The following is a 26,723-nucleotide window of genomic DNA, read 5'->3' as shown; positions in this document are numbered from 1 at the left end:
CTGAGAGAGTTTGGGCAAAATAAACTTCTCTGTGTATGGGCTTCTTGATCTGTAAAATGGGAATAATTAGGGTACTTGCTTCATAGCCTTCGTGATAAGTAGATGAGTTAATACATAGGAGCCTTGGAATAATTCTTAGAATGTGGTATGAGATCAATAAACATTAGCTGCTATCATGATGATGATGATTATAGTAAATTAGAAATGTAATTCTAGGGAAGAAAAAGCTAAATTCAAATACCTATTTCTTTGAATCCAGATATCTTTTCTATTAAAAAAAATCAATAGTTTGCACTTCCCATATTTAATAAGGTCTACTCTGGTGTTTGTATGTGTGTTATGGGTAGGTGGTCTCAGGCTGAATAAATAATCACATTAATAAGTTTTTAATAACTTCCAATTGAAAAAAAATAAGAACAAATGGTCATTCTTGGATAATCTGCAAAGCTAAGTGAATAACTGACTTATCTTTCTGTGATTTCCTGCAGATATCATGGAAATCAGGACAGTGGCAGTTGGAATTGTGGCAATCAAAGGGGTCGAAAGTGAATACTATCTTGCAATGAATAAGGAAGGAAAACTCTATGCAAAGGTATTGATAATTTTTTGAACTTATTTTTGTCAAAACATCTTGCCTTTTTTTTTTTTTTTTTTGGAGGGGGACAGAAAGAGAAAAAGAGAGAGAGAGAGGGAGGAGGTAGGGGAGAGGCAGAGGGAGAGAGAGAGAGAGAATTCCAAGCATAGGCTCCTCACCCAGCACAGAGCCCAAAGCGGGCCTGATCCCACAACCCTGAGATCATGACCATGACCCTGAGCCTAAACCAAGAGTCTGACACTTAACCAAGCCACCCAGGCACCCCAAAACATCTTGCCTTTCTGAAAAGTAAAGATAAAACTAATTTCTTTCCAATTATATAATTTAATGATTTCATTAAAACACTTTATATTCAAGCATTGAGAAAAACGTTTTCTGCAGGACCTTGGACAAATTGCTTAAGCTCTCTGGGCTTGGGTATTGTCACTTGCAAAATGAGGTGGATTAAACAACCTTGCAGCTCTGAAATTCCATATTCATTTTAGATACTTAAAATCTAAAATTTCCCTCTGAGAGTATTAAAGCTCTTTTTGTTAAATTTCACCCAGTCTGTACATTGCTGACCTGAAAATTCTTGGGAAACAAATTCAGCTGTTTGTTTACCAACATCAATCTCACAATCATGGGCTTTGAACTGTGAACATTCATGTTGTTCCCACGTTATTACAATGTGAAATATGTAACAGTTCATCCCACCATAAAAAAATATAATCGACTTTCCCACAGCCCAGCACGATACCTGGCACAGGCTAATTACATAATAATATAGGTTTAACTGAATGAATGAATAGTTGGATGGATGAACAAATAAACTTAATTTTCTATCACAATTGCAGGCAGTGTAGTAGTAAATGAAGAAAAGTTGTGAAATACGTCCTTCCACTGAGGGAGGTAGATGCTCTGCTAATCATACCAAATCTCAGCAGTTAGGGAATGAGTGACTTGGGCATGGTAATATGAGAGCTGCTACTTAGAGTGAAATAGCTCCTAATACTAAAGAATAGTAGCAACCGATGGATAGTAGCAACCGATGGCCAAAAAGTTAGACATTTGAAAATATTTTGCATAACTAAATATGTATCATTTTATCTTTTTAAAAAATTTTAAGATGGCTATTTTTTTTTTGCAAATATGCTAACTTATATCTAACAAACTGCATTAGGCCCACTCAAAAAAAGAAAAGGTCATATATGTTTTAATTTTACTGAATATTACTGCTTACTCTTTGAGTCCCTCTAAAAATCATTTGGATAATATTGTTTGTTATTTTAACAGAAAGAATGCAATGAAGATTGCAACTTCAAAGAATTAATTCTGGAAAACCATTACAACACATATGCATCAGCTAAATGGACACACAGCGGAGGAGAAATGTTTGTTGCTTTAAATCAAAAGGGGGTGCCTGTAAGGGGGAAAAAAACAAAGAAAGAACAAAAAACAGCCCACTTTCTTCCTATGGCAATAACATAATCATATATGGTATATAAGAAACCAGTTCCAGCAGGGAGATTTCTTTAAGTGGACTGTTTTCTTTCTTTTTCTCTTTTCTTTTCTTTTCTTTTTTTTTTTTTTTAAGTAACCAAGAAAGGCTGGAAAACTACTGAAAAACTGATCAAGCTGGACTTGCGCATGTATGTTTATTTTAAGAGACTGCATTAAAGAAAGATTTGAAAAATATGCACAAAAATCAGATTTAGTAACTAAAAGTTGTAAAAAATTGTAAAACTGGTTGTACAATCATGATGTTAGTAATAGTAATGTTTTTTCTTAAATTAATTTACCCTTAAGAGTATGTTAGATTTGATTATCTGATAATGATTATTTAAATATTCCTATCTGCTTATAAAATGGCTGCTATAATAATAATAATGCAGATGATGTTATATAAGATATGTCAGACCTAAAGGCTGCTGGAATGATTTGTCAGATAATCAAGCCAATACTAACTATGGAAGATGAGCAGTATTTGAAAGGCTTTTTAGTGAAAAATTAAAATCCACTTAAATTCTAATCAGAAAGGAAAGAATATTCTCAAAAATTCTACTATTGAATGGAATCAAAATGGTAGTTTTACAAAAGCATAATATTAGAAAATGCTTATACCTATTAACAAGAAGAAAATTCCTAATGCTGCTCATACTGAAAGGGTATTGCTAAAAGGATGTTTTCAAAAATCTTGTATATAAAATAGCAATGATGATGATAATACTGTACTGTACTTCATCTCACTTGCCACAAAATAACATCTTATAATCCCTAAAAGTAAAATTGAGAAATCTTTAAGTTTTTTCCAAGTAACATAATCTATCTTTTGTATAATTCATATTTGGGAATATGACTTTTAATAATGTTCTTCCCGCAAATAATCATGCTTTTTTTCTGTGGTTACAGCATTAAACTCTATTTTAAGTTGTATTTGAACTTTATTGTTTTGTTATTTAAGTTTATGTTATTTATAAAAAAACAACCTTAATAAGCTGTATCTGTTTCATATGCTTTTAATTCTAAAGCAATAACAAAACCGTCTGGCTCAATGGCAAGTTCCCCCTCCCCTTCATGACCAATACCAAGTCTAGTACACAGCACTTGGGCCAGCAAATTCTGGATGGCAGACAAAAATGACAGCCTGCAGCAATTCTTACAATAGATGTCGCACAGGGAACAATACAAAATGTAAAACATGTTTTGCCACATATTGTTGTCAGTTAAATTGGATCATATAAGTAAAATCACTACAGATACAAGAACTTAAAGGATTTTAAAGTTAGAATATACTTGAGTTCATGAGTAGAAAAGTGCCATACTTTTAAAATATGCATATTTAGAGTTAGTAATTTTTCTAATGTCTAGAAATTTCTGTCATTCAAAATATTGCCACATGGAAAGTTTTTTTCCTGTTAGATGGCAAGAGCACAAAGGCCCCCAATAGAGTATATAGTTAGGGATTTGAGGACCTGAATGTCATGAAGGCTTGATGTGAGACAATAGACAATAGGCTTATCAGAAAGATAAATTCCACTTCATACTTCTTCGATTGGCAGATTTGGTAGCACTTTATGTGCTCATCAATCGGAGTCCAACATTTATCTAAATTAAACTACTGGAATGCTAATTATTGTGGTTTTAATTTCAAAATATTTGTTTTATATAAATATTATCCACTAATATATTTATAGGCAAAAGTTACATAAAAAGGCTAAATCACAGGAACAACAGATTCATTTGATCTTCTTGTGGCTCACTTATATGTCCAAGTGGCAGGAAGCTAGAAAGAATTGCCCTTCCTCAGATACACTCTGGGATATGCTATGAATGAGATTCTGAACTGTTCTCTGATTCATGGGCCTTGCTAGGCTAGGTTCCTAGATCAGGCTTCTATGGCTGGAGTCTTGTGAAAATATCAAGGGCAGAGGAGAAACTATGGTTCTTGTATTTGTTTCCTTAGTATTTAGCAGAGTGTTTATCCATAATCAATTTTTATATGAATTCATTCAATGTTTGAATATTAAAGAAAATTCAGACTGAGACTAATCTTACTTCATTTTTAATTCACTTCATACACAATAATTAGTCCATACTGTGATGATTTGACTCAAGAGAAGGAAAGAAATAATGCGATTTCTGATCCTGTTTCCTATTCCACTCTTACATGTATCTCTTTATTTACGAATTGGGGAGCAGTAAGCAAAATGTCCATATAAACAGAGTAACCTTTTCTAAAATGTTCTTTGAAAGGGGAAATTGGTTAAATGCATAGGTTTCCAACAAGGAAGGAAAAAATTAAATGAAAGAATATGAACTGTTAACAAAAGGAGAAATAAAAAAATATTTTCAATGCAATTAGTGAACTAAGACATTTTTATGTAAAAAAAAAAGCCATAGTATAAATTATCAGCCTTTGAGTTGGCTATTAATCAACTTAATGATAAAAGAGAAGAGATGCTGGAGATAAATTCTTAGTTTCTATCTCTTAGAGTTTGCTCCTCTGGTTCTCTAGAGCTACAAAGAACATACAGATGGACTACAAGACCAACTGTAGTAAAAGCGATTCTGTAACCACAAATGCACTAAATCAGTGTCTCTCAAAATTGTCTACTGAAATAACAATAATGGTAGAGAAGTAGAGAATGAGAGTTTAAGGAATAATGCAAAGGTGGCACACAAAATTTCTTGAAAATCTTTTTTCTCTTAAAACTCATGTGAGTTTTGTATTTTATTCCATAATACATTTGTGTTTGCTCAAATATAAAATTCACACCAATAAGCAAAAGTGATGCATCAGAAAGATGTACAAGGTTTATCATGCAGCTTCATTCACACCACTACCCTACTGCCATATACTTGGGCATGAATATGACACAAGAGATCCGTACCTTTCATTATCCAACTTTACACACAGATGACACATGGCTAAAGAAAACCAAACCTTTATCTAAAGTTCACTATGAGTAGGAATGATATTAAAAATATTTAATGACCGGTATGAGTGGTAACTGGTCAATTAGAATATGTCACTGATCTAGCAGAACAGACGCGGGCCACTGCAACTGACTTGTGGGTACCAGATGATTATTAGCTGTGACCATTTCTATGGTCACTCTAAAACAGTTTTTAGAGAATATCTCTTAATTGGTCTCTATGATTTGGGTTCTTCATGTGTATCTTATTATGAGAAAGTTCATTAAAACTTATAACTGTTTCAGCATTGTTGTCAGGCTACTCTTTGTTCCACTTCTACATTTATTCAAAAAAGCTGTTGCTTTCAATGAGATTAATGTTCTTTCAGGCCCACACGTGCTCCCATTCATCCTCTAACTTTGAATGGTTTGTTAAGAAAATTCACTTTCCACCTTAACATTAAGTCTTCCAATCCATGAGCATGGTACATCTTTCCATTGATTGAGATATTCTTTAATTTCTTTTAACAACGTTTTGTAGTTTCAGAGTATGAGTGTTGTACTTCTTTTGTTAAATTTATTCCTAAGTATTTTATTCTTTTTGATGCTATTGTAAATAACGTTTTTTTTTAAACTTCATTTTTTTGTTTGTTCATCACTGCTGTATAGAAATACATCTGATTTTAGTTTATTGGTCTTATAGCTTTTTAAAAATTATTTTATTATGTTACATTAGTCACCATACAATACATCATTAGTTTTTGATGTAGTGGTCCATGATTCATTGTTTGCATCTAGTGCAGTAGGAAGGGAAAAGTGAAGGGGGGGAAATTGGAGGGGGAGACAAACCATGAGAACTATGGACTCTGAGAAACAAACTGAGGGTTTTAGAGAGGAGGGGGGTGGGGGGATGGGTTAGCCCGGTGATGGGTATTAAGGAGGGCATGTACTGCATGGAGCACTGGGTGTTATATGCAAACAATAAATCATGGAACACTACATCAAAAACTAATGATGTGGGGGCACCTGGGTGGCTCAGTCGTTAAGCATCTGCCTTCGGCTCAGGTCATGATCCCAGGGCCCTGGGATTGAGCCCCACATCAGGCTCCCTCCTCCACAGGAAGCCTGCTTCTCCCTCTCTCACCCCGCCTGCTTGTGTTCCCTCTCTCGCTGTGTCTCTCTCTGTCAAATAAAAAAAAAAAAAACAACTAATGATGTAATGTATGGTGACTAACATAACATAATAAAATTTAAAAAAATAAAATAAAACATGGCAGTTTATTTCCTACAGAGCAAGGAACCAGAGAGAATGCCCAAAATGGAAGCCACAGTATTTTTAGAATGTAATCTTGAGAGTGATATCCCATTACTTCTGCCTATACAAGGTAAGGAAATTACACAAAGGCATAAATACCAAAAAGCAGGGATCATCGGATGCCATCTTAAAGGCTGCCTAAATAATAAGTGGGATGTTTTTAAGGTCACTGCCACAAGACAGGATTCTTTAGGGCCTAATAAGAGTAATTCATGGCTTTCCTCCGTGAGCCATTCAGCAGAGAAAAATAGGTATATTCTCTGTGGCAACATTCTTGATACTTCCCTGAGGGATACTGTATAGCCCACACTCACAAGGGTAATTGAGAAAAGATTGGAACCACAGTCTAGACTGCCAATTAGCTTGAGTTATGCCTCCTTAGAACTCCTAATAGAGCTGGAAAACTAACAGTATCACTCTGCCTATATGAAGGAAATGACCCAGCTTTCAGACCCCACCTGAAGATAATCCTCCCCTCCACTTCTCTACCTCAAGAGAATAAGATCAGATATACCAGTTGAAATTTCCTTGAGCCATAGAGAATTTTATTCTAGATGGTAGAGGCAATCAACTACAAGTTGCACAAGACCATGTGAGGATAAGAAGACCTAAAAAGACTTGAAAAACCATCAATTTTAATACCAGATGCATACTGGAATCACCTGGGATTTTTTTTTTTAATTAATTAATTAATTTTTTTTTTAGAAAATGAGGCCTAGGTCCCAGACCAATTGCATCAGTATATCTGGGAAGGGGCACAGGCAATGATATTTTTAAAGCTCCCCGAGATATTCTAAGGTACCTATGCATTTGAGAACCAATTAGCTAAATGGGGGTTGGGGGTGGGAGTGGGAAAGGAAATCCCTTTAGGAACTATACCTGGTTCTTTATCTTTGTTTCTTCCTTAAACACTCTGAAAAGCCTTATGTTGTTTCCCATCTTAATTCCATATTTTCCAAAATGATTTCAAAGTCTACAGTGCTTCTTGGATCCCTGGTTTTCCTAGATGCCTCTATATTTTTGCTATTCATAGTTGAGGGTAAAAGGAAATGCAAACACTAGAAAGAGAGCTACAATTGTTTTTGCATTCAGACAATTATGGGGTATAAAGTGTGCAAAGGGTGCCCCCACATACACCATAGTCCTTTCTCAAACAGAGCAGCCACAGTGATTCTGTTAAGTTGTATTTCAGATCATGCAATTCCTCTGTTCAAAGCTGCCATTGTTTCCCATATTACTCAGGATAGAAATCAAGTTTTTAGAGTGGCCTATGGAGTGGTAATGGAAAAGGTGAGTGATTAAAAACTTAGATGTTAAATTAGGTATGGGAAAGACAATAGGGAAAAATAATAACAATCCAGAATTATGCACTCAGATTCCTTGGCAGATATCATTGAATTCTCAGTCCATTTTAAAGAAACTCGACCTGTACACTGTAGGCAATATTTAGTGGGCATGATAATTATTAGAATCATACTCCGAGTTCATAGTCTCACATAAAATCTGATAAATGAACACACATTGTTATGTCTGAAGTAAAAAAAAATATTGAAGGGATGCATATATCAATTTAACAAAAATTTTCTATTAATCAACCAATTTATGGATCTGACAGGCTAGATAGATGAGAAGACCTCTATTTCACTCTTCCTTATTTAACTGATCTATTGTTGGTTATTTTGGTTGTTTCAAAATTTTCACTAACATAAATATGAATTTCTTGGTATATACTTGATATTTCCGATTATTTTCTTCTTTTAAAGACTTTATTTGAGAGAAATGGAGTGAGAGAGAGAGAGCAAGCATGAGCAGGGGTGGAGGAGGAGTGGAGCAAGAGGGACAAGCAGACTCCCCGCTGAGCAGAGAGCCTGATGTGGGACTCAATCCCAGGACTCTGGGACCATGTCCTGAGCAGAAGGCAGACACTTAAATGACTGAGCCACCCATGCACCCCTGATTATTTTCTTAAGATGATTACAGGAAATAAAATTATTAGGCCAGAAAAAAAATCCTGTAAAAACACAAATTGAAAAACTGATTTTCAGAAAGCTTTTTCCAAATATATACTACAACCAACAGTGTACTGAAGTAGATAAACATTCTCTAATATTTACACGCAAAATTTAGTCAGCTTTTATTCTTGTCTCTACTTCACCAAAATCCAGGCAGCTTCTTCTTTTTCAACATCTTTAGATGTATCTCTTTCTTGGTCCTCCTACAACCTTATGACCTCATGTCTAGAGTTTAGCAATAGTTCCTTAATCATTCTCCTGTCTCAAGTTCTTCCCCATCTCAGATGCTATTTAATTCCTAATCTTCCTAAAACACTACTTTGACTATGTCAGTTGCAAGCTGAAGAATCCATGTTGGTTCTTTATTGCCTATTGGATTTAAATTCTTTAAAATATCATTCAAAGCTGTTAAACAATTGGCTCCACCTTACCTGTCCCATCTTCTCACTGCTCAACACAAACTTTATAGTTTCCTTAGTACACTGTGTTTGTCCCATTGTCTGCCTCTCCTCACCAACCCAGAAGTTTTATAATGAAAGGGATCTTACCTGTTTTGTTCACTTAATGTATCCCAAGCACCTTTGAAAGTCTCTGGCATAGAGTAAGCACTCAGTAAATTGTCACTAAATAAATGGTTAAACCAATTCCAATTCAGTGACAGAATAATGAGCATACCTCACTACAAAGCATGATTCCATTATTTAAGCAAGATACAAATGTAATTGTTACAAATGCATAGAAACATACCACCTTGTTTTGTTCAAACTGGTGACTAAATCTCTCAGAAGAATTCAAATCCTTGTTATTTACTTCACCTTAGCATGGCTTTTTCTTGTCACTCAATAAAGAATGTTAATGCATTTCATAATACAATGAGAACCCACTTTTTTTTTCATGCTATCCAGCACCTCTGACCACAACCACCAATCAACAAACCAAATATCTGCCAGTCACCTTGTGGCAGATCATGGAAGATTATCTTAAAAGCTAAATTAGTAATTAGAAAGTTGCTTAGTAAACATGGCATCAAAGCAAAGGGAGGTAAGATGGTTTTGAAAGATATATTATCCAAATTATTATAAAGATGTAATTGACAATGGTCAAATCTGGATAGTTCTGCAGTCAAATGCTCTACCCCTGAGCTATACCCCTGCAAATCTGGATAGTTCTGTAAAAACACTGCAGGTTTCTGATTCTTCAGGCTACACCTATTTTGTGCCACATGTTATTTATCCCACTTTTGTTCATATAGTCTTTCTCCACATAGTATAAAATACAACCAATGACAATACGATAATACAACTTATTAAATTACTACCACATTGAGAGTTTCTATCTCTGGCCATCTTAGTGTTTTGGGGTTTCCTCTCTCTTTAGCCATGCAAATTCCTTGGTTTTCTTTCAATATTGTATAATGAAAGCACAATGTCAAGATTTTACTGGCTTAATTCTCAGAAAGCTACTTTATTTTCAAGTTTTAAGGGTTCTTTTTTTATTGTCCCTAAGCACTGCTGATAGTGAAGAGGTAGCAAATTGACAGAGGTACAAATTAAAATTCAAGTAACTATTGGGCTATTGTTCATTGGGCTATTACTATTTCTGGAACATGTATCGTTTGCTAAATATCAACTAGTACTTGTGTATGGAGTAACTAGTTACTAGTACACTATGTTTCCTTTCTATTTCTTATCGCCCCCAGCACTAAGTATAATGATATACACATAAGTACTTAAAAGTTACATGTTAACTGAATATAAGGATTTTTTACTGCATGTAGTTTAAACTACAGTTTATAAAAAACGATGAGGTACTTTAACTTTTTAACCTTCAAGTTCAGATAAGGAGAAAAATTGGGTTTAAAAACTAGGAGAGAGGTATCAAAATAGTTTTTCAAAAATGATCTTCATCTGAGTTTAAAAGGTTATATGGTATTGTACCACAATAAGAGAAATGAACATTAAAACTTTAGTCTTGTAAATAATCTAACAATACACTGGTTAAGGGGAGCTGGCTTGTAAATCCTGAGTCATTCCAGATACTGAAATTCTATAACTGCTTACATTCCAGTCCTAAAAAGGGAGATATGCCATTTGGTTTGGAAGGCAAATTTTAACTATCTGCTGTCTATTTCATTAAAAACAAAAACAGAACATTTTTTTTCAGTTTAAAACTTTGGAGAAAAGTTAAGCCCACATGACAATAAACATCTCAAATGTCAAGGAGAAATTATGGTTTAAATATGTTTTGGATTAGAAGAAGCAATTCTGAGACAGCATTATACATGGAGCATAGGTTATTTTATTTCTTGAAAGTCATATATATGCACACATGCATATATACATACACTCATGTTTTACCCCAGTTCTGCTCTTGACCTGCCTTAGCATTCCTCTAGGACACAGATTAATATATATATACACACAAGACACACACACAAGATACACACACATACACACACATGCACATGCACACAAATATGGACGGGGAAGAGTTCTAAAATAATAAATGTAAGCCACCAGTCTCTATTGCTAATTCCACCTCAACAGTCAACAACCACTTGGGAAGATTATTCAGCATCTAAGAATAGAAGTAATAGTGTAATAAAAAGTTAGAGAAGGGGAATATAGAAATAATCTAATCTAATTACATCAGTTTTTTTCAGGTGGAAACATAAGGCCCAGAAAGGTTATATAACATGATCAAGGAATTCAAGTTTTTAATGTGCAAGTTAAATACGCCAGTGCTGAAGAAACATTAGTAACTGCAGAAGTTTCCAAATCAAGACATACTTATGGCCTAGTAAATAAATTATCTGAGTCTTATGTTTAGGGGATTCTCCATAGTGATTACTGAGTCCAGCTTGGGGATAAGCAACACAGAAACTGTAAAACTACAAGCAAGATATGGTAGCTCTCAAATGCCATGGAGCAAGCACCTTCACAGTGATTTCCTGTAGGGCAGTAGCCCGCAAGCTTTTTGGTCTCAGAGCTCTTTTATACTCTTAAGAATAACTGAAGACACCAAAGGACTTTTGTTTATATGGATTTTGTATCTATTAGTATTTCCTATAATAGAAAATAAAACTGAGAAATCTTGAACATTAGTTCATTAAAAATAATAGTAATAAGCTCATTTCATGTTAAATAGCATCTTTTTGGAAAACTAAATATTTTCTTTTTTTAAGTTTTTATTTAAATTCCAGTTAGTTAATGTAGTATTAGTGTCAGGTACACAATAGAGTGATTCATCGCTTCAATATATCGGCTGGTGCTGATCACAAGTGCCCTCCTTAATCCCCATCCTATTTCACCCATCCCTCCACCCACCTCTCCTCTGGTAACCATCAGTTTGTTCTCTATACTTAAGAGTCTGTTTCTTGGTTTGCTTCTCTCCTTACCCCCCCCACCTTTGCTTGCTTGTCTTGTTTCTTAAATTCCACATATGAGTGAAATTATATGGTATTTGTCTTTCTCTAACTGACTTTTCACTTAGCATTATATCTCTAGCTCCATCCATGTCATTGCAAACAGCAAATTTCATTCTTTTTTTTATAGCTTAGTAATATTCCATTGTGTATGTATGTGCATATACCACATCTTGTTTTTTTCTTAGAAAAAGATAACTATTTTCAAGAAAAGTTTTGAGAAGAGTAACATTGTTTCACATTTTAAAAATCTAACATCTGCCTTAGTAGAAGACAGCATGATTCCAATATTTACTTCTGAATTTGTTCTGTTGTGATACATTTTTAAGATTATATTTGCATATTGATGTATATGAAGAAAAGCTGGTATCACACATATAATTGGAAAAAATGAGTATTTGAATCGCTTTGTCATATAATTGCGAATACTCTTTGATACTACACCAAAACTTGACAAGTTGTAACTTCTTAATGGTAGGTTGCAATGTGGAATCTAAAACCACATTTTTAAAATCCATGTATTATTTTTAAAAATACAATGTACTGATCATTTGAAAAATACTGGTTCAGTGAATTACACAGATCTTCTAAATGTTGACATGATTCTTCATATGATATCAAAAAATCACATTTGTTAATATCACCACTGACTTATTAGGCAGTCTTTAAGTATTGAAAAACTGTCAAGATCATGGTGATAGAAGCAGTTTCTCCAAAATTTTCTTTGATACTCAAATTTTATTATTGCCCACAGTATTAGTAACTAAATCACTATGTTGTACATTACAATCCCATGAGGTATTCATTTTATAACTGGAAATTTATAACTTTAGCCAAGACTTTTAATACTTTGCTTATATTCTCCTGGAGCAGATTAATTCTAATGCAGTTCTATAGGCTGGTGACCCCAGAGGGCGGAAATAGCCTGGATCTCTGAAATACTATGTGGAGGAGAGGTACTGATTGACCACTAACTAATATAAAAACTCAACAAGATACCTTTAAAGGTAGGCTAGGGCCCTAGAAAAATATAAAAGAGCTTCAAAGTTCAAATAAACACATAGATTTCCTAATAGTCACAATCTAAGTAGAAATTTACAGAAAAAAACCACTTTGTAAAAAACAAACCAACAAAAAACAACCCCAAACCCTCTTTAAGCATTTCTTGACTTTTTGAAATGGTATAACCACCCTTTTAGTTCCCCTGCCAAAAACATTGGTGCATAGCAGACCTGTGCTTTCCCAGTGGAGGCTCAGTTACTTTTAGAGGATTAGAAATTCCAACCCTTTGTTCTCATTGTACTTCTGGACTACTTTGGCCCCAGAATGTGGGTTTCCAATTCCCCAAACCACTGCTATTTCTAGAGGAATCCATATACAAAATTTGGAAATAAGTGAATTTTCCCCCTACTCTGCTTTTTCTGACCCTTCTACTAACATCTCTCCCTCTCTCCTTCTCATGTATTAAAATTTGATCCCAGGAAAGGATCTAAAAACTCATTCACATTAGTCATGAATGAAGGATTAAGGCTATGGCCCACTCTTTATAAGTTACAACTCTTATCCTATGATGACAATTTTAAGCCTTAATGTACTTACAAGCTTGTAAAATTAAGTGACTAAGAGGAAGCATGTGAGTAGGCTATGAGTTCAGACTCTAAGGCCAGAATTTTCTGGGTATGAATTCATATTCCACTACTTATCAGGTATGTGACCTTGGGTAAGTTATTACTTAACTTCTTATGCTTCAGTTTTCTTACTTTATAAGGGATAATAAAAGTGAACTGCCACATAAGAATATTACTAATAAGGCTCTAAAAACATGTTAACACATGTTATGAAGTACATACTTCAAATTAAAGACTTATACAAGTTTAAGTTAAATTATTAAATTTTAATTGAGAAGTATATGAAAGGAAACACTCATTAAACCCCTAATCTGCCCTCCCAGACTTAGAAGATCTCATCCAGAAACAGAAAAATCCAGTCATGGTTTAGAATCAAATATAAAAAGTATTTTTCAAATATTTAGGGGTAAATAAAATATATGACACATTTTATCAAGATTTCCTATTATTAAAATCAAGTGTTTTTGAATCAAATACAACATTTATGTTTATTTCAAATGAAAATGATCATTAGAAATACAGCATAAAAGCTCTTTCAAGCATTATAATTTGCCACCTAGAATCTTCATATTAGATTGCAATAAATGGATACTGAAATAATAACTTCTGAAAAACCAAGGATTATCATGAAGCAACATATAAATAAGGGATGTTCAGAATAAACATTATTGAAATAAAAGCTCAATAAACAATATTTCCTAGGAGAAGAGAAAAAAACTTTCTTGACTGTCTTTAGAGTAATTTGACTATGTTTTCTTGATGGTCAAAATATTGGTCAAAAAAATTGGCTAATACCTATTGATTATTTTAAATTTTTGAATGTTGATTATTGTTAAATTTTGAGATGTAAAATGGTTTCATGTATTTTGTTTATGTAAAGAACATAAAAACAATATTACATATTATAGACAGAATGGATGCCCACAAATTTCAGTATAGTCATTACCTTTGGAGAGGGGGAGACAGATTTACAAATGGTACCAAAAAAACCTGTAAATAAAAGGCTTGTAAGGCAAATATGGAAAAATACAAATATTTGTTATATGTGGGAAATGTTCTTTACTGTTCTGCATGCTTGCATAAAAAATAATAATAAAAATACATCTACAAGGAGACTTTTACATAGGTGGTGGGATAAACACAGCTACTTAAGTCTATGTCCCAGCCCTCAGTTAAATAACTATGAAACATAAATAGGAAAATCTGCATCAGCACCAGAACACGGTTTTATAAACTGGTATTATATCTAAAGCCTATGAAATAAAACCAAATTTGTAAAAGTCTTTGATAATTCTTTATCACATGAAGGGAAAGTACACAGGAGGAGGTCTTGAGAGATCCACATCCCCACTGGCAGAAGCTTAAGATGTTTACCAAAGAAAACATTCAGATGACTTACAAACACATGAAAAGATGCTCAACATCATTTATCATCAGGGAAATAAAAATCCAAACCATGATGAGATACCACCTCACATCTGTCGGAATGGCTAAAATTAACAACACAAAAAACAACAGGTGTTGGTGAGGATGAGGATACTGTTAGTGGGAATGCAAACTGGTGCAGCCACTCTGGAGAACCTCAAAAGGTTAAATACAGAACTACCCTATGATCCAGCAGTTACATTACTAGGTATTTATCCAAAGAATACAAAAATATAAATTTGAAGGTTTGAAGGGGTACATGCACCCTGATGTTTATAGCAGCATTATCAACAATAACCAAACTATGGAGAGAGCCCAAATGTCTGTCAACTGATGAATGGATAAAGAAGATGTGGAATATATATATGGCCTATATATATATATATATGTGTGTGTGTGTGTGTGTGTATGTGTGTATATATATATATATATATAATGGAATATTACTCAGCCATCAAAAAGAAGGAAATCTTGCCATTTGCAACGATGTGGATGAAGGTAGAGTGTATTATGCTAAGTAAAATAAGTCAGAGAAAGACAAATACCATATGATCTCACTTATATGTAGAATTTAAGAAAGAAAATGGATTAAATATGGGAAGGGGGAAAAAAGAAAGGAGAGAGGAAAACAAACCATAAGAGACTCTTAATGATAGAGAACAATCTGAAGATTGATGGAGAGAGGTGGGTGGGGGATGGCTAGATGGGTGATAGGTATTAAAGAGGGCACTTGTTGTGATGAGCACTGGGTGTTTTATGTAAATAATGAATCACTGAATTCTAGTCCAGAAATCAATATTGCTCTATATGTTAACTAAAATTTAAATAAATTTAAAAATGGGGAAATAAAGAAAAGCACAAGTTGCACTGAAATGAGATGTTCAGTTGGGAAACCAATGGGAAGCTTTACTTAATATTTCTACTTTATGTTTGAATTCCATCCACTTACATGCTATGATGACTAACTAGTACCATCAGCCAAAAAGTTGCAACTGCCTGAACACAAATTGCATCCACTAGAGGCTCCCTCTTATAAGGCTAAGCTCCCCTCCAATTTCTACCTGCTCTTGGTCATTCTCTGATACCTCTAAAGGGTTGTGTTTTTAAAAAATATTTTCAAGAATTTATAACTTTTATAACAAATGTTGGAGAGGTTGTCGAGAAAGGGAAACCCTCTTACACTGTTGGTGGGAATGCAAGTTGGTACAGCCACTTTGGAAAACAGTGTGGAGGTGCCTCAAAAAATTAGAAATAGAGCTACCTATGACCCAGCAATTGCACCTCTGGGTATTTACCCCAACGACACAGATGTAGTGAAAAGAAAGGCCATATGCACCCCAATGTTCATAGCAGCAATGTCCCCAATAGCCAAACTGGAAAGAGCCAAGATGCCCTTCAACAGACAAATGGATAAAGAAGAGGTGGTCCATATATACAATGGACTATTACTCAGCCATCAGAAAGGATGAATACCCAACTTTTACATCAACATGGATGGGACTGGAGGAGATTATGCTAAGTGAAATCAGTCAAGCAGAGAAAGTTAATTATCATACGGTTTCACTTATTTGTGGAACTTAAGGAATAGCATGGAGGACATTAGGAGAAGGAAGGGAAAAATGAAGGGGAGGAAATTGGAGGGAGAGATGAACCATGAGAGACTATGGACTCTGAGAAACAAACTGAGGGTTTTAGAGGGAAGGGGGATGAAGGGATGGGTTAACCTGATGATGGGTATTAAAGAGGGCACATACTGCATGGAGCACTGGGTGTTATACACAAACAATGAATCATGGATCACTACATCAAAAACTAATGACTGTTGAATCACAGACCTGTACCTCTGAAACAAATAATACATTATATGTTAAAAAAAAAAAAAAAAAAAAGAAGATAGTAGGAAGGGAAAAATGAAGGGGGGGAAATTGGAGGGGGAGATGAACCATGAGAGACTATGGACTCTGAAGAACAAACTGAGGGTTCTAGAGGGGAGGGGGGTGGGGGGATGGTGGTGGGTATTAAAGAGGGCACGTATTGAATGGAGCAGTGGGTGCTATACGCAAACAATGAATCATGGAACACTACATCAAAAACTAATGATGTAATGTACGGTGATTAACATAATAAAAAAATTTGGAGAACATGGGAAAAAAAAAAAAAAGAAAGGGGCTGCAGAGGGGGAAACCCAGAATCTGAATATTATAAGCTCTCTCCAAACCCTTGTCTGGTGTCTGAATTACTCATGTATAAGGTGGGAAGAGGGAGCTCTAGAGGGATGGGTGGAAAGGAATAGATGGATGGCTAAAAGTTCTAAGTGGAGATTTTAGTGGCTGACTATTACAGAACCCATAACATTTGGACTTTGAAACAGCCAAAGTAACTTACTTGAACACAAATTAACATTGTTTAGTGGAAGTTAACAGAATTCAGAATATTCTCAAACTTTCACTCAAATCCCAAGATTACATAAAAACATGAAAAGAGACAAGAAATTGTGAGTCAAGAAAAAGATAGTCATAGAAATCAATTTCATAGTTATCCAAATGTTGGTATTACCAGACAAGAGCTTAAAAGCAACTATTTTAAATATGTTTGAGGACTTAAGATAATACAGCCATAATGAAGGAAGAGAATCTCAGAATAGAAATAGAAACTACTAAAAAACACTGAGTAATGTACAACATTGTTGAATCACAACATTGTATGCCAATACTAATAGAACACTGTATATTAACTATACTGAAATTAAAAAAAAATAAAATGAAATAAAGGAGTACGAATTGAGAGAGAAAAAAAAGGACCAAATGGGAATTCTTAACTGAAAGGTACAATATATGAAATGAAATATTCATTTATTGAGATTAAGAGTAGATCATAGACCATAGAAGAGTCAGTGAACTTAAAATGAAGTAAATGGAAATATGAAATCTATAAAACTTAGAGAAAAAAAAATTGAAAAAAAACTGACAAAGTTCCAGTGAACCATGGACAACAAGTAATATAATACATGCTAAGTTGGAGTCCCAGAGAAGAGAAATAGAACAGAATTTATTTGAAATATAATGGCAAAAAAATGGTGAAAAACATCAAATCACAGGTTTAAGAAAATTAATGAGGCCAAGTAGAATGAAGACAAAGAAAAGTATGTCAGCACATCATGGACAAATTTCTGAACACCAAGAACAAATAGAAAAATCTTAACAGTAGCTAGAAGAAAAAAGGCACATTGAATAGAGTAGGAATCAACAAACTACAGCCTGGAGGTCCAATCCAGTCCATGGCCTATTTTTCATATCACTTGGAACCTAAGAAGGGTCTTATATTTTTAAAGAGTTGTAAAGAAAAATAGATGATATGTTTCTAACAAAACCTAAAATATTGACTCTTTGGCCCTTCACAGAAGTTTCTGACCCTAGACATGGTGAAATAATAATAAGAATAATGTCTGACTTTTCATTATAAATAATAGAAACCAGAACACAATGGAACAATATCTTGCTAAAAGGCAAAAGAAAAATGAACCCAGAATTCTATACCCAGCAAAAATATCCTTCAAAAATAGAGGCAAAATGAACACTATTTTTAGATAAGTAAACAAGGAAATTCATTGCTAGAAAAACTGAACTATGAGAACTGCCAAAAGGCAGTTTCTCAGACTGAAGGGAAATAACACCACAAGGAACTCAAATTTATAGTAAGGAATGAAGTGCTAGGAAGGATAAATATATGGATAAATACAGGAGAATATTTTAAGTCTTCTCTTAATCTTTTAAAAATATATATAATTGCCTCCACTTCTAGCTATTATGGAGTAACAAGGACTGGATTTACTCTTCTTTCTTAAACAACTAAAAATTTGGACAAAATATATGAAAAAATGGTTTTTATGTGTTAGACAATAGACAGCACAGGTCAGTAATCCCTAAGAAAAGAGAAACAAATGTAGGAGCCTTTCAATTGTCTCCTCCCCGCAGTGCAAGGAATGGGAATCCAAACAGAATCCACTAGTCTCACTGAGTTGAGAAAGTAAAATTTAGCATTCAGGAAGGTGATGGCAAAGCTACAGTTCATAGGTCAGCATAATGAGGAGACAGATGCACACAGAGAGCATTCTAAAGATCCTCAGAGGGTTATCCTTGACCCTGTGCCTGAAGTTGGTAAAGAACCACCCACAGGAAGGAGCAGGCGGAACACTGCTTGGGGCTCACACAAAGCTCATATTCTAGGCAATCAGATGGGAAATCTTCAATACAGAGCAAGGGGTAGAATACTGAGAAGGGTATTGCCTCATCAGGAAAAGCAAGTTAGGCCTAGACAAAAGACTTTGCTGGTTCTACCTAATGAAGCTTGAAAGCAAGGCTCAAATGGGTCAAAATATTTCTAAGTAACTGGATTGCATCCCAGAAAAAAAACTCAAAAATATTTAAAGGAATAAAATAAAAATTCACACAAAACAACTAAGTTCATTTAAGAAGGAATTGATAACAGAATAGCCCTACATCTATTAGAGAAACTGAATTTGTTGTTAAGAACTTTCCCACAGAAAAAATTATAGGCCTTGATGGCTTCATTAATGAATTCTCCCATATATGGGAAGAAGAATAAATACCAATTTTATACTAACTCGTTTTAAAAAGGAAGAGGAGGGAACATAATGCTTATTACTAAAATGAGACAGGATAGTACAGGAAAATAAAACAAAATTTTATAAAATTAAATCCAGTAGTAGATGAATAAGTTAATCCACAATGGTCAAATGGGATTTATCCCAGAGATGCAGGGTTGGGTTAACATTTGAATATCAGTCCCTGTAATTCACTATATTAAAAGACTAAAACAGAAAAAAAAAATAGGTTCATCTCAATAGATGCTAAAAAGCATCCTACATCTATCCATGCATTAAAAAAAAAATTCTCAGCAAGCCAAGAAGAGAATGAAACTACCTCAACCTGACAAAAGGCATCTATAAAAACTGGCAGCCCAAATCTATTTAAAGGCAAATAATGTAACATTTCCCCTCTAAGGTCAGGAATGAGGCAAGGATATCCACTCTTACCTCTTTTAGTTAACATTTTCTTAGAGGTCCTAGTCATAAGCATGTAAAAGAAACAAAAGTCATATAGATTGGAAATGAAGAAGTAAAATGCTCTTTATTCTCAGATGACAGGATTTTCCAAGCAGAAAATCCTAAGAAATCTATAAAAAGCCTACTAGAACTAATGAGATTGTAGGATAGAAGGTAAATATAAGAATACAACAGGCAAATGGGAGGACATAATTAAGCACATACCATTTTATAATGAAAAACTAAAATGTGAAGCAATATTCAAACTACTATAACACCAATCTTATTTTAAGACCCTCCAAAGAATTAATTAATAGAAAATTATGGTAAATCCATAACTTAATATACTTGATTTTGGCTATTTCATCCTGCAGTTGACAATAAACTTACTTACCAGCCATTATACGTGTTTGACTCCTTTCAATCCTGTCCTTTATAGATGTTGAAGGTGCTTTCTTAGTACCATGTATGGTTGTTGTGGTGAGCTCTTCTAGTTTCCAGTGAGTCCAAAAGCCTTTTTGAGGTTTTAAACCTGTTGATATAAAATGTACATTTAGTCAAGGAAATTAGCATTTGAAAATATTTTTTAATTTGTCAAAGCATTTTTATGAGTATTACATGTGTTCAGCCTCACAACAATCCTGTGGAAATTGTCAGTCTCAAGTTTTATATGAGGGAAATTCTACAAGAAATACTAATGTGCTATTACATAAAACAGTGAATTAGAAAAGAGGTCAAACTTGATATCATCTTCTGACTCATAGACATAAGTTAAGTTCATAGATGGACATAAGAGAAGCTAATTATTGCAAAAACTTGGAAAGGACCTAATCCAACAAGAGTATATCTATACAATGGATTATGAAGTATCCCCTAAGAGTTATCTTGTAAATATTTGTTAACATAGAAAGACATTCAGAATGTTTTTTTGTGAAGAACAATTTTTACTTCTTGTGTATGTGTGGCTATAGCTTAAATGTTAACATGATGGCTTCCAAGTATAGGTGACTATCATTAATATTCCTTATCTGTATCCCCAATATTTTTAAGTAATATTTATGAATCAATTGTAGTAACCAAAAAGTAACAAAAATAAATTAAAAATTTTTTTAAGTTCAATTTAGTTAAAAAATACTGTATTATTAATTTCAGGGGTAGAATTTAGTGATTAATCAGTTGCATGTAACACCCAGTTCTCATTACATCAAATGCCCTCCTTAATGCTCATCACCCAATTACCCCTTCACCCACCTACCTCCCCTCCAACAACCCCCTAGAGTTAAGAGACTCTATGGTTTGCCTCCCTCTCTGATTTTATCTTATTTTATTATTCCTTCCCTTCCCCTATCTTCATCTGTTTTGTTTCTTAAATTCCATATATGAGTGAAATAATATGGTATTTGTCTTTCTCTGACTGACATTTCGCTGAGCATAATACCCTTTAGTTCCATCCACATTGCTGCAAATGGCAAGATTTCATTCTTTTTGATGGCTGAGTAATATTCCACTATATATACCACATCTTTATCCATTCATCTGTTGATGGACATCTGGGTTCTTTCCATATTTTGGCTATTGTGGACATTGCTGCTATAAACATTGGGGTGCATGTGCCCCCTCGAATCACTTTGTATCCTTTGGATAAATACCTAATAGTGCACTTGCTGGGTCATAGGGTAGCTCTATTTTAAACCTTTTGAGGAACCTCCATACTGTTTTCCAGAGTGGCTGTACCGGTTTACATTAGTAGTGTAAGAGGGTTCCCTTTTCTCTGCATCCTCACCAACATCTGTTGTTTCCTGAGTTGTTAATTTTAGCCATTCTGACCGGTATGAGGTGGCAGCTTATGGTGGTTTTGATTTGTATTTCCCTGATGATGAGTAATATTGAGCATTTTTTCATGCATCTGTTGGCCATTTGTATGTCTTCTTTGGAGAAATGTCTGTGCATGTCTTCTGCCCATTTCTTAACTGGATTTCTTGTTTTTTGGGTGTTGAGTTTGATAAGCTCTTTATAGATTTTGGATACTAGCCCTTAATCTGATAAGACATTTGCAAGTATCTTCTCCCATTCCATAGGTTGCCTTTTAGTATTTTTGGCTATTTTACAAAAATAAATTTTAGAAGTTCTATTTTTGTTCCAAAAGCTGTATATGGTTGAATAATTTAATCACACTGAAAATGTACAGCTCCAGCAATAAAAATGAGAACAATATAAATTCTTTTGTGTACTTTATATGGTTGGTCTGAGAGTTAATATGTTAAAGTGTTCAGTAAATGAAAACTATGAGCTAATATTATCAATATTACTATACATTGATATACTCCTAAATATAGCCAATATTTTATCAGAAATGAATGTTCAATGAGGATTACAGTGAGTAATAAGCTGTCTTTTCAATGCCAATCATTTCCAGATCTGTTAGCCTTACTATATCTCAAATTTTCTGTTAATACACTATATTTTAAAACATAGACAGTCAAGAAGCATTCAATTGAATTAAACTGAAGTCTTCTGCACAATTTATCTAGTGGCAACTAATATGAAATAAGTGATAGCTTAATCTAAAAACACTTAGAAAATTCTAATTGACAGTGAAATATATATAGCAAGTAATCCTCATTGAACATTCATTTCTGATAAAATATTGGCTATATTTAGGAGTATATCAATGTATAGTAATATTGATAATAATAATATTAGCTCATAGTTTTCATTTACTGAACACTTTATTACTCACTGTCCCCAAGAGGAAGGGACACACCATGCCATGGTGGGCCACACATGGAAACACTGGGGCTGGACAGAGGGGAAGAAGGGGAAACTGTGAGCAAGAGGCTTTATTGTGGCTTCTGAGGAAGGAAGGGGTGAGGCAGGGTAAATTGGCTCAGAATTGACTAATCTGAATAATTTCAGCAGGCTCTGGGGCACAGGGACTGTCCGTAGTGGTTTGGTACCTGGTCCTGGAATTATTAGGATAAGGGGATAGAGGTCTATAGTGTGAGAACCCAGTAAATGAGGTGCTGTCCTGTGGGCTCTGTATTGGTTCGTTCTTTTGAAAATCACATTTTGAAAAGCACGTTTATGGGTGAGTTGTTTAATATCTCTAGGAATTGGCTAACTACAGCAGTTTAGTCCTTCCAGGGAAAGCAAGGCCCCAGATGTCAGGGTATCAGAACACAAAATAAAAGACATGGTTAATACAGTCTAATGTTGAATAATCATTCCATTTCTGGGATAAAACTTACTTGATCCTGGTGTATAAGGAGAAGTAACATTCAACACTTTTGAAGGCTCACTATGTACTAAACTATACGTTTGACACAAGAGACTCAAAATTCAATTCAACTTAATCCTTGCCTACCATCAAGGCAGATGTGAAATTATTTGACACAGTACCTGGTCCATAGTAAGCATGTAATACAAGTTAGTTTCTCTGTTGTTGTTGTTGTTTTTTTTTTTTTCAAATTAACCACTGGTTGAGCTACCTCCCATCATTATTTAAGAGTAAGAATTTCAAATCAGTCAGTAAACACTGACTGTTCCAAAAACTGGCATTAATATAGGACCACAACATCCAAGTGAAGGCGTTCCTTATCTTTAGCCTTGGTGATTTTTTTACTTTCTTATTTTAATGTCAATTTTTACAGTTTTATTGAAATATAATTGACATGTAATATTGTGTAAGTTTAAGGTATACAACTGTATTGATTTGATACACTTACACATATTGGAATGATCACTCCATAGAGTTAGCTAACAGCTCCATCATGTCACATAATTGCCATTTCTTTGTTATGGTGGGAACATTCAAAATCTACTCTCTTAGTAACTTTCAAGTATATGATACAGTTTATCAACTATAATCAACATGCTGTATATTAGTTTTCCAGAACTTATTCATCTTATAACCAGAAGTTTGTACACTTTGACCAATATCTACCCATTTCTCCCATCCCCTTGTAACCACCACTATTCTCTGTTTCTATGAGCTTGGCTTTTTTTAGATGCAATATGTAAGCAATATCATATAGTATTTGTCTTTTTCTGTCTGATTTATTTCACTTAGCATAATGCCTTCAAGGTCCATCCATATGGTTGCAAATGGCAAAATTTCCTTCTTTCTTATGGCTAAACAATATTCCATTGTCTGTGTATACCCATCTTCTCTATCCATTCATCCATTGACAGACACCTAGATTGTTTCCATATCCTGGCTGTTGTGAACAAGGCTGCAATGAACATGGGAGTACAGATATCTCTTTGATATGTTTTTCTTTCTTTTGGATATATACCCAGAAGTGGGATTGCTTGGTTACATGGTAGCTCTATTTATACTTTTTAGGAACCTCCATATTGTTTTCCAAGTAACAGCACCAATTTACTTTCTCAGCAACAGTGCACAAGGGTTCCCTATTCTTTACATTCTTGCCAAGACTTATTTCTTGTCTTTTTGGTACTAGCCATCCTGATTGGTGTGAGATGAGATCTCATTGTGGTTTTGATTTGCATTTCCCTGATGATTAGTGATGTTGAACATCTTTTCATGTGTCTGTTGGCCATCTGTATGTCTTCTTTGGAAAAGTGTCTGTTCAGGTCCTCTATCCATTTTTAAATTAGATTTTTGTTTGTTTGTTTTTGTTTTTGTTTGTTTTTTGCTAGTGAGTTGTATGAGTTCTTTATATATTTTGGATATCAACACTTTATCAGAATATGATTTAAGAATATATTCCATGAGTTGCCTTTTAATTTTGTTGATGGTTTCCTTAACTATGCATAAGATTTTTAGTTTGATGCAGTCCCACTAGTTTTTGCTTTTGTTGCTTGTGTTTTTGGTGTCATATCAAAAAAAATTGTTTCCAAGATTGATGTCAAGGATTTTCCCCCTATATTTTCTTATAGTTTTACCATTAAGTTCTTATTTTTAAGTCTTTAATCCTCTTCGAGTTAATTTTTTTGTGAGTGGTCTTAAGAAGTCCAATTTCATTCTTCTACATGTGGTTATCCAGTTTAACCATCACCATATGGAAAAGAGTATTGAGTATTAGTTGACTGTATTTGTGAGGGTTTATTTCTGGGCTCTGGATTCTATTCCATGGGTCTATGTCTATTTTTATGACAGTACCACATCATTTTAATTACTGGAGCTTTGTAGTGTAATTTGAAATCAGGAAGTGTGAGGCTTCCAGCTTTGATATTTCTCTGGATTGCTTTGGCTACCCAGGTTCTTTTGTGATTCCATACAAACTTTAAGGTTGTTTTTTCTATTTCTGTGAAAAATGCCATTGGAATTTTATAGGAACTATATTGAATCTATAGATGGTTTTGCATAGTATGGACATTTTAACAAAATTAATTCTTTCAATCCATGAACACAGGATACCTTTCCATTTGTTTGTGTCTTCTTCAATTTCTTTCATCAAAATCTTGTAGTCTTCAGTATACAGATCTTTCATCTCCTTGACTGAATTTATTCCTAAGTACTTTATTGTTATTAATGCTATTGTGAAGGGATTGTTTTCTTTATTACTTTTTCAGATATTTTGTTGTTAGTATAGAGAAATGCAACTGATTTTGTATAGTGATTTTGTACCCTGCAACATTGCTGAATTCACTGATTAGTTCTAACAGTTTTTTGGTTGAGTCTTGAGGGTTTTCTATACCCAGGCATAACTCAGAGATATTGAGTGTTCAGTTCCAGACCACTGCAATAAAGTGCATTTCACAATAAAGCAAGTTGAATGAATTTTTTGGTTTCCCAATACCTATTAAAAGTTATGTTCACACTATGCTATAGTCTATTAAGTGTGCTATATAGCATTATGTCTGATTTAATATACATACTTTAATTTAAAAACTTTTTTGCTAAAAAATGCTATTATCTGAGCTTTATAATCACTAATCACAGATCACCATGCCAAATATAATAATGAGAAAGTTTGAAATATTGTGAGAATTACCAAATTCTCATGGAGACATGAGGTAAGCAAATATTGTTGGGAAAATGGCACTGATAGACTTGCTTGATGCAGGGTTACCACAAAACTTCAATTTGTAAAAAATGCCATATCTGTGAAGCACAATAAAATGATGTATGCCTATAGAAGGTATCTACAAAAAAGGGCAATTTTACTTCTATCTTTTCCTTTTGGATGCATTTTACTTAGCTTCCCCCCCCCCCCCCTTTCCTGATTGCTCTGCCTAGGACTTCCAGTACTCTGTTAAATAGGAATGGTAAGAATGGGTACCTTTGTCTTGTTCCTCATCTTAGAGGAAAAGCTTTTCAGTCTTTCACCATTGAATATGTTAGCTACGGGCTTGTCAAAGATAGACTTTATTATGTTGAGGTTCCTTCTATACCCAATGTGTTGAGTGTTTTTGATCATGAAAGGATGTTGTAATTTCTCAAGTGTTTTTTCTGCATCTATTGAGATGATCCTGGGGTTTTTCTCCTTCGTTTTATTAATGTGATGCATAACATTTGTTGATTTGCATATGTTGAATCATCCTGCATCCTAGAGATAAATCCTGCTTGATCCTGGTTTATGATCGTTTAATGTGCTGTTGAATTTGGTTTCTAATATTTTATTGAGAATGTTTGTATCTATATTCATTAGGGATATTGGTCTGTAGTTTTCTTGTAGTGTCCTTATCTGCCTTTAGTATCAGGGTAAATCAGGCCTCATAAAATGAGTTTGGGAGTTCAGTTTTTTTGGAAGAGTTTGATAAGGATTGACATTAATTCTTATTTACATGTTTGGTAGAATTCACCAATGAGACCACATAGTGCTGGGCTATAATTTCTTGGGTGGTTTTTAAATACTGATTTAATCTCCTTACTATTATTGGTCTGTTCATATTT

At 34.1% G+C, this 26,723-nt stretch overlaps 2 protein-coding genes across 7 annotated transcripts in view; one reads left to right on the top strand and one right to left on the bottom strand.

Moving 5' to 3' along the window:
- FGF7 (fibroblast growth factor 7) overlaps positions 1–3,010 on the top strand; it is a 51,930-nt gene extending 48,920 nt beyond the window's left edge. For all 4 annotated transcript variants that reach the window (XM_045900121.3, XM_045900120.3, XM_045900122.3 and 1 more), the window contains exons 3-4: positions 489–592; positions 1,871–3,010. In XM_045900121.3, coding sequence (XP_045756077.1) covers positions 489–592; positions 1,871–2,065 — 299 coding nt within the window. In that variant the 3' untranslated portion in view covers positions 2,066–3,010. The remainder of the gene's footprint in view (positions 1–488; positions 593–1,870) is intronic.
- FAM227B (family with sequence similarity 227 member B) overlaps positions 1–26,723 on the bottom strand; it is a 213,309-nt gene that overhangs the window by 123,155 nt on the left and 63,431 nt on the right. For 2 of the 3 annotated variants that reach the window (XM_064570500.1, XM_064570498.1), the window contains exon 12: positions 20,256–20,393. In XM_064570500.1, the coding sequence (XP_064426570.1) occupies positions 20,256–20,393 (138 nt within the window). Of the gene's footprint in view, positions 1–13,639; positions 14,862–20,255; positions 20,394–26,723 lie in introns of those variants that run through there. The other variant, XM_064570499.1, reaches the window with a different exon arrangement.

The sequence above is a fragment of the Mirounga angustirostris genome, unplaced genomic scaffold (assembly GCF_029215605.1).
Source record: "Mirounga angustirostris isolate CCGP_5_RB_7025 unplaced genomic scaffold, mMirAng1.0.hap1 SCAF_9, whole genome shotgun sequence".
NCBI lineage: Eukaryota > Metazoa > Chordata > Mammalia > Carnivora > Phocidae > Mirounga > Mirounga angustirostris.
The sequence above is the reverse complement of the archived record's forward strand: the minus strand, read 5'-3'. Positions and strand labels throughout refer to the sequence as shown.